At 38.4% G+C, this 12,297-nt stretch overlaps 3 protein-coding genes across 23 annotated transcripts in view; 1 reads left to right on the plus strand and 2 right to left on the minus strand.

The window, feature by feature from the left end:
- Positions 1-1,777, plus strand: part of LOC113661210 (butyrophilin subfamily 1 member A1-like) — a 322,944-nt gene extending 321,167 nt beyond the window's left edge. For all 21 annotated transcript variants that reach the window (XM_047813572.1, XM_047813577.1, XM_047813585.1 and 18 more), the window contains 2 exons: positions 51-77; positions 993-1,777. In XM_047813572.1, coding sequence (XP_047669528.1) covers positions 51-77; positions 993-1,540 — 575 coding nt within the window. In that variant the 3' untranslated portion in view covers positions 1,541-1,777. The remainder of the gene's footprint in view (positions 1-50; positions 78-992) is intronic.
- Positions 1,778-5,866: 4,089 nt separating this feature from the next.
- LOC125141401 lies at positions 5,867-10,501 on the minus strand. Its single transcript, XM_047814737.1, has 5 exons — positions 10,281-10,501; positions 9,042-9,241; positions 6,642-6,905; positions 6,441-6,547; positions 5,867-6,329 (listed from the first exon to the last, which is right to left on the minus strand). The coding sequence occupies exons 2-5, from the start codon at positions 9,191-9,193 to the stop codon at positions 6,073-6,075; spliced, it is 780 nt and encodes a 259-aa protein (XP_047670693.1). The 5' UTR covers positions 9,194-9,241; positions 10,281-10,501; the 3' UTR covers positions 5,867-6,072.
- On the minus strand, positions 10,142-12,277 carry LOC125141205. Its single transcript, XM_047813561.1, has 2 exons — positions 10,596-12,277; positions 10,142-10,485 (listed from the first exon to the last, which is right to left on the minus strand). Exons 1-2 carry the CDS (start codon positions 12,275-12,277, stop codon positions 10,242-10,244), a joined length of 1,926 nt encoding a protein of 641 aa, XP_047669517.1. The 3' UTR covers positions 10,142-10,241.
- Between the last annotated feature and the right edge of the window lie 20 nt (positions 12,278-12,297).

Here is a 12,297-nt window from a genome sequence, read left to right on the forward strand (position 1 = left end):
AATGTTACTTTATTTGGACTATATTGTCATTAAACTACATGTTTTCACAGAGTTATTAAAGAAGAAGAAGTATGCAGGTAAGAATAATTCTTTACAGTTAAATGCCCCAGATTAAAACCATCCTAAGTGTAATAATACAGCACAGAACTACCCACTTTTAGGGCTTTTGTTGCCCCACATTGCTACCACATGCTCCTCTGCTTTCAGGTGCGAATCCACACAGGATGCAAAACAAACCTAGAGACAGAGACATAAGCAGGTCAAAGTCACAGCACAAACCTCATAACACAAGCAGGTAGCAACAGGTAGCCAAAGTACAATAATAGTCCACCAGCGCAGGTCTTTAATCCACCATGGTCACTATCTATAAACAGGAAATAATCCACACACGGGAAATAATCCACGGGGAAAATGGGACTAACAGAAAAACTAACAGAAAAAGCGCCAGAGCCGAAAAGCAAAAGAAAGCGCAGCAGCAAAAAGAGCAGGACTGAGAAATAACTAGAACAGGAGGACGGTGAGAAAAGTCACAGATCACGACGTAACTGTAGAGAGATCATCTGGTGAAAATCACGCAGAAACACTTAAATAGCGCTGCCGGGATTCAGAGGCTGCTGACCGGTAAGTGACGTCACCAATGAGCGCCGCAAACTGGAACTCCGGAGGAATCCGCTGACATCAAGTCAATATTCACATCTATTTTTTCACTGTTCACTAATTCACATTCAATATGTCAGTGTTTCAACATAGAAAAGTCAAGTTTATCGTCCGTGTTACTCAGTGTTAGGTAAAGACAATCGAGCCTGGAACATGTTGTACAGTTTTGTGTCCTGACATTAAATAAACACACAAAGGTTTTAGTCCAAATTACAGACTTGGAGTAAATCACTGTTCTTTCCCCTTCACTGTTCAGCTTTATGATTGGATTGAATTCAGATGATGATTTAATATTTTTACCTGTTTACTCACATCACACACTGTGTTTCTCTCAGTGGATGTGACTCTGGATCCTGATACAGCAGATCCATATCTCATCCTGTCTGCTGATGGAAAAGAAGTGACATGTGGAGATGAACAAGATATATTTCGTTATCCAACATGGTTGTTTAATTATTATCTCTGTGTTCTGGGAAATCAGAGTTTCTCTACAGGGAGATTTTATTATGAGGTGCAGGTCAGAGGGAAAACTGACTGGAGATTAGGAGTCGTGAGAGAGAACATTAACAGGAAGGGGAGGATTACACTGAAACCTCAGGATGGATTCTGGACTGTGGGGCTGAGGAATGAGAATCAGTATAAGGCTTGTGCTGGTCCCTCTGTCCCCCTCACACTGAGAGAGAAGGTGGAGGTTGTGGGGGTGTTTGTGGATTATGAGGAGGGTCTGGTCTCCTTTTATGATGTAAAGTCCAGATCTCATATCTACTCTTTCACTGGTCAGACTTTCACTGAGAAACTCTATCCATACTTCAGTCCTTGTGATAATGATGGAGGTAAAAATTCAGCACCACTGATCATCTCTCCTGTATTTAAGACTGAATGAATTTTCACCTCACAAATATAATCATCTGTTAAATGTTGAGAATAAAAAGAAACATTATACTTCTTTAGTTAAATTTTAGAAACACATTTTCCCTTTTAAAATGTTGTATAGATTATTTTAATACCTGGTTTTAATTGTAATCCTAAAGTCTGTTTTTATGATCATGTGACATTATGGTTGTGGAACTTTGTCATTACAAATCACATATAAATAAAGATCATTTACAGTTTACTCTGATTTTTACTGTAGAATTTAATTTGATCAATAAAATGTGAGCAGGATTTAAATGTCCACAAGCACGAGAAGTGACACTGTGACACGAGTGTTAGTGCTCTGGCTCCCTCTGGTGGTGATAAAGTGCAAGTGGAACTGTTACTATCTAATACTACTACTACAACTGATAATAATAATAATAATAATAATAATAATAATAATAATAATAATAATAATAATAATAATAATAATAATAATAACAACAACAACAGTAATATAATATTAACAATAACAATAATAATAATAATAATAATAATAATAATAATAATAATAATAATAATAATAATAATAATAATAATAATGGTAAACAACATGGATCATAGTGATTTTTGTATTAGGCCACAAAATTTTTAGATGAAAAAAAATACTGAAAATATATAAATGTAATGTGACATGTTTCTTATTACCCAGATGTGTCCTGTTAGATTGGTCATTTAAATAATAAATAGTTCTGAACATCTACACTTGCTTTTAGTCTCCAGTTTTACTTGTGAAGACTGAATGTGTTGTTAAAAAGGAAAACATTCTATATGACTCATCTTTGACAGACTCTATTATATTATAATTATTGATTCACTGTGTTCTCTGTGTTAATGAAATGATTTAATAAAATTTGACAAGGCAGTGGGCCACTCTGTATATCTCTCTGTTAAAATACTCAAATGAATAAAATTACTTTTAATGTCACTGATGTGTACAAAATAATGTAAAAGAATATACGACTTAGATAGTTAGATAGTTTACATGAAATATAAATTTCTTATCAAAAAATGTGATTTCAGTTTTTATACTAAACTAGTTTGAATTATGTAAAGTAAGCACATATAAAATGTTCCATATTAATGTAAATGATGTAAATACATTGACATCTTTTTAGTCATCTGACAAACTATTATTGCTGTATTAATTGTTGGCTGCTGCAGAATTCCACTGGCTTGGGTTTGTTCCTTTGTTGCTCCCAAGAGAGAGGCAGAGAGGCAGATACAGATGCTGGAAGCTGGTAATTATACCTGATCTTCTGAATGAGTAGAAGATATAATAACAATGTTCAGATGTATAACATTGCATAGCTAGATGTGATTCATGGGCAGAAGCAATATTTTTCTAGCTTAAAAATAGGTTTTCTTGAATGTAAACAATGACTGCAGTTTACCAATAAAATTTCAGCTGATAACTTATACAACCCGAATTCCGAAAAAGTAGGTTTTTTAAATTAAATTAAGACTTTCAAATCATATGCGCCAATACTTTATTCACAATAGAACATGGATAACATAACAAATGTTTAAAAAGAAAAAAATTACACTTTAATCCATTAAATGAGCTCATTTCAAATTTGATGGTCTCAAAAAAAGATGACATGAGGTAATTAATGGCTGAAAAGCAAGACATTTTTATAAATATTAGCTGGGAGAACATCTAGCAGTTAAGTTAATTGATATTAGGCCTGTAACATGATTAGCTATAAAAGGGATGTCTTAGAGAGGCAGAGTCTCTCAGAATTAAAGATAGGCAGAGATTCTCTAACCTGTGAAAGAGTGTGAAATACTTAAAAACAATGTTCCCCAACGTCAGATTGCAAAGGCTTTGTAAATCTCATCATCTACAGTGATTAACATTGAAGGATTCAGAGAAACTGGAGAAATCTCTGTGCTTAAGGGACAAAGCCAAAGGCCTTTATTGTGGGCTTCGGGCCCTCAGACGACATTGCATCACTCATCGGCATGATTGTTTCAAAGACATTACTAAATGGGCCCAGGAATATTTCCAGAAACCACTGTGAGTAAACACAATGTACCTTGCCAACTAAAGCTCTGTAATGCAAAAAGGAGGCCATATGTGAACATGGTCCAGAAGCGCCATCGTGTCCTTGTGGAAACTGCCCCACGGGTATTCTGGTCACGTCACATGTAGCCCCGCCCCCAAAACAAGCGAAATCAAAAATTTGTACAACATGGACATGTGACATATCAAAACACTCAGCACGATGAGGGGAACTGCCCCACGGTTATTCTGGTCACGTCACATGCTCATGTCCGCTCACCTCCAAAAGTATTGGCACCCTAGCGGTCCAGTAGCTTTCACAATCTTTCTGTCCACTCGCCTCCAAAATGCACCGGCCTTTGCGAATACTTGCACCGTCAAAGCCATCAAAGTTTGTCGCAACGAACTTTACAAATGTAGTTACATGTTGTCCTTATTTCTTATGCTCTTCCATTGAAGTTACTGTGTTTGCAGTAGGTACCTGATTATTTCCTCACCATTTCTTACCTGTGCAGTGTTTCAGGTGATGATGTGTGCAGTGTTTCAGAACACAGATAACATAACAAACGTTGTTTCATCTTGCTTGTGTTGTTTGTTCACAGCACAGCTTTTGACACCATACAGTAGATCATAACATTCTCACAGATAGAATAAAAATGGAACAAACCTCTTCAACTCAGGTATTATCTGATCAATTGTTATATGAAGAAACTATGTTCTATTGTGAACAGAATATTGGCTCGTGTGATTTGAAAGTCTATTAGTTTTTATATTATTCAGATTTAAATCATGTCCTAACATTTCCAGAATTCGGGTTGCTTTTTTAACCCTTCTGGACACTTTAGGACGTTTTTGTCCATTAGGGGACCACATTTTTGGTCTCACTTTTTCTCTGTGTTTCAGCTAGAGAAATGACTTACTGGGACGAACCTTTATATAACATGTACTTTGGAAATTGTATTTTGAATTTTTGACCAGGTCTATAATGTTCTATTTTTTAAGGTTTTAAACCCGTATGTGTGTTTTGGAGACCAAAAATGTTCATAAATTTAATTAATTTTATATAAAAATATATCAGATTAATATTTTTTTTAACATTCTTTGCATAAATCTGTTAATCATCCTCAGTTCTAATCAAAACTACTTATATTTTTTTAAATGTTTTTTTTCTACTTATTAATTACTAATTTAATTAGTGATGTCAGACATTTGCATAAAAATACAATGTAAAAGACAAAAAGGACTTATTTTTTAATATAAAATAAGCAAAGTGGATTTTGTTTTTACATATTATTAGAGTTTTGGATAAGTCAAAGATTACTAACAACATTTCATTTTATGCATTGTTAGTTTTTGTGCAGCATCAGATTTTATTTATTTCTCCTCAGCCCTAGTGACTGTCATTATAACCACATTATTTTTATTGCATGGCCATGACATGAAAGAACAAGCATTCTTGGTTGTTAATAGTTCCCTCAGCTGGAAAGAGGTAATATTTTTATTCTTGCCCCATTACTCAGGCCTGTGCCAAAAAAAAAGGTTATTATTAGGCTTTTCATATTGAGTTCTATGGAGGATATCAGCAAACTATAATGTGTGTGTGTGTTTATACAGGCTTTCATGCAGGATTCCTGGAAAGCCTGAACAACACACTTGCACACATACACATGCTCACACACACACATGCCCACACACAAGCACACATGCACACACCCACACACAACCACACACAAACACACACAGACACTCACAAATTCCTTTGATTACTCCATAAATATAAGCTTTTTTTGCACAGGTCTGTGTAACGGAGTGATTGCACCAACTTTTGGTCAACAGATAAAATATTACCTAATATTAAAGGTGGGGTTCACGATGTTTGATAAATGCTTCAGAAAACTGAGTCGGGCTGACAGACAAAACAAACGTGTAGCCAATAAGAAGAAGGGGGCGTGTCTTGTCAATATGCGGTGGAGAGAGTGTTCGGTGCGCATGTGTGACATTAACAGAAAGCGATCGAAACATTGACATTGAAAAAATACGAAAAGCGAAGAAAGGCTTACGATAAGGCAAGAAGCAGGACCCGTGTTAATATAGGATCAGCTTTCCAGCGCTGGAGAGAACTGAACTTCTTCCTCATGAAACGGAGCTAAACCTTTCACACTACAACACACAGTGCTACAAAAACAAATATGCATTACCATAGTATTACTCATTGAGGTCATTTATTGATAAAAATATCCCCTCGGCCAGCTGCCCCAGCAGGTTCCCCCATAATAGTTGCCTGGGTTACGTATGTATGTGTGGGGCGGAGCTATCAAAACAGGGGTGACACCCATTTGGGTTAGGGGCGTGTTTGTTTTAGTGATTTCAAATGTCAACATTGGCTTTCAAACATTGTGCACCGCACCTTTAATGTAAAAGGGATGTATGCTTAGCATTCTGTCAATCAAATGTGGAAAAACATGAATTATGGGTAAGCAAACATTTCTCTCTGCTCAGAGTTGATCTCTGCTTGTGTTTCTTTTCTTTTTTGCATCTTTTATAGCATGAATTATTTCTTTATAGTCCACGGTAGTTTTGTCCAGAAATAGGTCTTTGTGCACCCACTGTAGTAGTCGGATGGCTTGGTCTTGGTCGATGAGATCCCATTTGCTGTATTTTTTCACTATGTCTTTAAATGCTCTCTTGTAGTACTCGTTCCTGTCCATCACAGCAAGTCCGGGATCACATGTACTGAACTGATGACGAATACCTGCGAGTTAAATAGAACAATAATCATCTAGATTGGCTCAGCCAAAGGTTTTAGATTTTAAAGACTCTTATCACTTTTTATGCTCATTAGAGGTTAGTATGTAACATGTACCAAGATCGTTCCAGATGTTGTCCGAGCATTGAGGATGGGCCGTCATTAAGGAGAGCTTCAGAGCTTTCTCTGTATCTCCACTTAAAAAGGTGTTTGTCAGGAACCGTCTTAGGAACATGAAAACAAAACAAGGACATGGATCAGTACTAAGAAAAGAAATGATTGCAGTGATAGAGACAGATGCAGGTGTTGAGACGAGACCTGCAGGCTCTGGATTCTACACGGTTTCCACTGCTCAGAGCATGCTGGTGATCTGTGTACAGCGTGTTCATGCAGAGCTGCTGTTTTCCATCTGGGTCATGTTTCATTTTCTTCATTAAGTAGAAAGCTTCGTTGTTCTTTTGCTCTAAAGTGGCAGAAATCTGTGGGTTTGTTTTGAGGAGTTGAAGGACTGCAGTCCATGTACTTTTTGGTGGAATGTGCTGTGCCACCACTCCTGCTGTAGGCTTCTCCATGGCTAAAAGGCTTCATGGGATTACATACAAGATGAGTATTGTTAGTTTTCTATGAGACTTGACTACAGAAACACAATTTGCTTCACGGGACCCAAAAATTCCCAGAAGTCGAATATGGCATGCTGTATTTTTTGTTGTCTTCCGAAAGCACTTCAGCAAAATAATTTTTTTTAACATTAGAACATTTTTACATTCTTTTAATTAGAAATTTGAAGTGACGTGACATACGGCTAAGTACGGTGACTCATACTCAGAATTCGTTCTCTGCATTTAACCCATCCAAAGTGCACACACACAGCAGTGAACACACACACACACCGTGAACACACACCCGGGCAGTGGGCAGCCATTTATGCTGCGGCGCCCGGGGAGCAGTTGGGGGTTCGGTGCCTTGCTCAAGGGCACCTCAGTCGTGGCTGGCCCGAGACGCGAACCCACAACCTGAGGGTTAGGAGTAGTCTTAGGCCACGACTTCCCCTCTTTATAAACTTTAAATTTAAGTATATTTAGGAAAACTATAGGAAAGAATTGCCAGTAAGCAGCCTTGACATTGCTAATCTTTCACGCTGATGTCGATTATTTACAATATCAGGAAATAAGTTTGAATTAGTTCTTTTCTATCCACACAGGGCAATCTTGTTCTTGTTCATTCCCTTGTCATTTTGAGACTAGACTATTGCTACTTGCTCCTGGCAGCTCTGTGCCTGACCTCTGGAAACATCCATTTACATTTACATTTACATTTACAGCATTTGGCAGACGCCCTTATCCAGAGCGACGTACATAAGTGCTTAAATCTCTAAAATTGACTACATTAATGCTGGTTCACTAGGTTACATACTTAAGATACCATGAGTTTAAAACATTTGTTCAAAGGTACAATGAAAAAGTGTCAAAGGTTTTTTTTTTTTTTAATGCAAAAGATAAGGAAAGAAGTGCTAGTTGAAATGTTTCCTGAATAAGTAGGTCTTCAACCGCTGCTTGAAATTAGCCAGTGACTCGGCTGTCCGGACCTCTAGGGGAAGTTCATTCCACCACCTTGGTGCCAGAACAGAGAAGAGTCTTGTAGTATACTTGCCTCTTACCCTGAGAGATGGTGGAACCAGTCGAGCAGTGCTGGTAGATCGGAGGTTGTGGGGTGCAGTGCGAGGAATGATGAGGGCTTTGAGGTAAGAGGGAGCTGGTCCATTTTTGGCTTTGTAGGCCAGCATCAGTGTTTTGAATCGGATGCGTGCAGCTACCGGAAGCCAGTGGGGGGATCGCAGCAGCGGGGTGGTATGCGAGAACTTGGGCAGGTTGAAAACAACCTGGGCAGCTGCATTTTGGATCATTTGCAGAGGACGGATTGTGTTCATAGGTAGACCTGCCAGCAGTGCATTGCAGTAATCCAGTCTAGAAATGACAAGAGACTGAACAAGTACCTGAGCAGTCTGTGTGGACAAAAATGGCCGAATGTACATCCAGAATGTACCTGTTGTGTTTTTAGCTTTCTCAGGTTGTCCCACACCACCCCATTGCTACCAGTAAACTGGGCTCTTGTAGCTGCAGGATCAAAGCTCTTATCACTCCCTGCACTGCTCCATGCTCCCTCAGATCCTCCAGCACTTTTCTTTCCTCACAATTGATCTACCATCCCTTGGGGTACAAGGAAAACCTGCATCAAGACTCCTCCCCATTCTAGCATAGAGCAACTAATTCTAGATGGGGACCCGCTATTGTGTAATTTCATGTTGCTCTGAATAAGGATATCTGTCAAAGACCAGAAAAGTAAATACCTTGAAAAGCTTTGTCTGGCATAGTCACTGCTTTGGCAACAGTTTTATTGAGCAGAAAATCTCTATTTCACACAAATCTTGCTTAGGGTTTGAAGAAGAAAATAGCCAGATTCATGTGCACAACCTTTGGAAAACTAACACAAATACAAAACACATCTACAAGGTATGATGGCACATGGAAGACAGACTCTAAGCATATACTACCTAGCAACAAAACCTGTACCTGTGTGAAGTGTGCATGCCACATTCAAATTCCGATCGTTTTTGTTTTCCCACTCGTATGTTCTAACTTTACATGTTACATACATGTTTAACTAGTACATAACAAAAATAGGATGACTAAAGCCAACGATTTGAATAAAAAAAATTACCACTTGTGGTTGTCCACTTTTCCGAGTTTGTACTCATCGATAATTTTTTTTGGTGTCTTGTTTTTAGTGTACTTGCTGTATTTCTCCAGATCACATTCTCGCACTCCAGTATGGATATTAAATTTATTTAAGCCATTTGTCATGTTAAACATGTTCTGGATCTTTACAGCATCTATATACCTGCTTGGTTTTAGAAGAACCTGTAACAGAAACAATATTAGTATTTTTAATACAATTCTGTAAAATATGGGCCTTGATCAAGAGCCCATCGGTAGTGGCTTGGTAATGTTGGAGCTTGAACCCCCAACTTTACATTTACTAACCCAGATTTTTAACCACTGAATCACCTCTATGTCATTGGTTCAGACAACTTTGCTACAAACCTTGTTTCCAAAGATGTATTAATCATCACATGTCGATTGAAATGCCTGTAGTATGTGGCACAATACAGTGACCTAACTTTTGGATGGCTGCTAAACCCTTGGGGTTACAGTGGCTTAGGTTTTAGCATGTCTGCCTCACACCTCAAGGTCTGAGGATTTGTTTGGCATCTCTAAACGGTGTGTGTGTATGTATTGCGTATTTTAATGGGTTGGTACCTTGTCCAAGGTGGCCCCTGCTTTGTGCCACAACCCCATGTGTAGTATTAGTGGTACAGAAAACAGATGCACCCCTGAGATAGTATTCTTTATAATAACCTTTTGGTCTATGTTCATGTTCTATAAAGCTGCTTTGAGACAATGTCAATTGTAAAAAGCACCATACATATAAATTTGAATTGAATTGTATTGAATAGGGAGTTTGCATGTTCTCCCCGTGCCTCGGGGGTTTCCTCTGGGTACTCCGGTTTCCTCCCCGGTCCAAAGACATGCATGGTAGGTTGATTGGCATCTCTGGAAAATTGTCTGTAGTGTGTGTGTGTGTGTGTGTGTGTGTGTGTGTGTGTGTGTGTGTGTGTGTGTGTGTGTGTGTGTGAGTGAATGAGAGTGTGTGTGTGCCCTGTGATGGGTTGGCACTCCGTCCAGGGTGTATCCTGCCTCAATGCCCGATGACGCCTGAGATAGGCACAGGCTCCCCGTGACCCGAGAAGTTCGGATAAGCGGTAGAAAATGAATGAATGAATGAATGAATGAATGAATGAATGAATGAATGAATGAATGTATTGAATAGATGCTAAGCCAGCCAACCAAAGTCTTGCAACTAAACTTGAACATAAATATATGGCATGTTTTTCCTTACCTCCTCACCAACATTCCTATGGAGCTCTTTAACTTTTTGTAGCACAACATTGCTCGGGTCATCAGTTGTTGCTTGGATGACAGCATGAAAAAGACAGTTCACAGTTTCTCGTGATCCGTCAGGACGAACAATATCAATGTGACCACTCTGTGGGACATCTTCAGGATTACTGTAAAGTTTCAGTTTGTTCAACTTTGAGTCATTTCTGTGAAATGCAGGGAATTATGAGAATATATTTATTTAACCAAAAAGTAATGGCTGCAACAGCATCGACAAGAATTTATAAATAAGTCCCAAATGCTTTTTTAGGCTCACCCTTGAGAAGTCAGAGGTGTTTTTGTAAAATAGAGTTTGATAGTACCAGCTACTGGGTCAGTTCCTGGGAAAGTCTTCTCTGCAAGACGTCCTCGAGCATCTGGTACAGTTATACAGATTCCTTTTCCTCCCAACAAGCTACTCTTTGTGAGGATATGGGCTTCTAATGCTGTTGCTGGCTGTTGATAATCAGCTATATTATTAGCATAACTTGTGAGCTCACTTAGGTCTCTTTTACTCATAGATCTTTTCTTGCATTCAGTGGCTGATTTCCGACCATGACAATGCTGCTGAGTCACAAAGAAACTTTGGGTTTTGTGCTTCAAATTGCCAAGTACATTTCCAGTAACAGAGTTTAGTTGTTGAGTAAATGTTTTTGTAAACAAGGAGGTGGCAGACCCAGAAAAACTCTCCACCATGGTTTGGGAAATAACTTCTGAAACTAAGTCAATAAGATCATCTTTAAGACGTTCCACATCCAACAGTTTGTCCCTTCCATCATGGTCATATGTCTCAAATAAAGCTTCCTCTTGCATAGACTTCAAAAATGCAGGAACAAAATTACAGTCAATGGTCTGTTTAGTAGGAATGGAGGAGTACATTTCATAAATGGTAGTGGACATGCTTGCAGCACTCAGAAGTCTCTTGATGCAGGTATGAGGTCGGTGTGCAATAAACTTTGCTGAATTGTCCCATAAATTTGACAGTTTTTTAATGGTATTTTTTATTTGGTTACAGTTTATTATAAGACCTTGGATGCTAAGTCTTGTAGTCTGATCAACAGATTCAATAATTTGTTTCTCCAAGGTTTTGCTAATCTTGTAGCCTGTCTTTTTATTTACGGCTGCCTTTGGGATTCCTGAGCTGATAAAATCTAAAAGCATTCGAACGAATTGTGCATTCTGGTGCAGTGCTGAATAGATAGATTGTTTGAAAATAAGTTGAAATTCTCGTTTGAAAGCTTTAGCATCAATGTTGTTCAAAGCAGTGTTTACTCCGTGAAAAGCCAGTTGCTTAACAGCATACACACTTGTTTTTTTTAAGTTCAGTTTGGCTGCATTCAATGTGATGTTTTTTATGCAAACTGATGATGTTAATGACTTGACTGTTGGGGACAGGAATAGCTTCCTTCCTGAATGGTAGGCAAGCCATGCAGTATGTTTTAGTGACTTGCTGCCATTGAAGATACTATTTGCTGCATTTGTCACTGAGGAGAGTGATCTTTTGAGCACACTAAATCCATAACAGGCCAAAGAATTTTGTATAATGATTGCTTTAGACATCGCCCATGATGCCCAGTCAAAATTGCCATTTATCATTCCCATAATACCACTGATTATATCAGACACACCTTCTGAGATCAAACCAGGACCAAATGAGGACATGGAACCAGCTGTCAGTTCACATATCAGAACTCCTGCTACAACCTGAGCCACACCAAGAAAACAACAAATCAGGGGATCAAATGAGAATTTGGGCTTTTGTTTTACCTCAAACACAAGTGGAAGGCCATAATTACGGAAGAGGCCGAGTTCACTAGAAGAAACAAAATCCTCCTTAGTCGATAAGCTGTAAAGTGTCAAGTCCATAGTTTTGAAATCTTCTTTTTCCAATACAAGCAGATCGCAGATTTTTTTGATATTGTGTTTCCATGAGTTAAATATGTTCATCCTTTCTTGCATTTGTATTTGTAAGTTACAGC

This window comes from Tachysurus fulvidraco, chromosome 1 (genome assembly GCF_022655615.1).
Source record: "Tachysurus fulvidraco isolate hzauxx_2018 chromosome 1, HZAU_PFXX_2.0, whole genome shotgun sequence".
Lineage (NCBI taxonomy): Eukaryota > Metazoa > Chordata > Actinopteri > Siluriformes > Bagridae > Tachysurus > Tachysurus fulvidraco.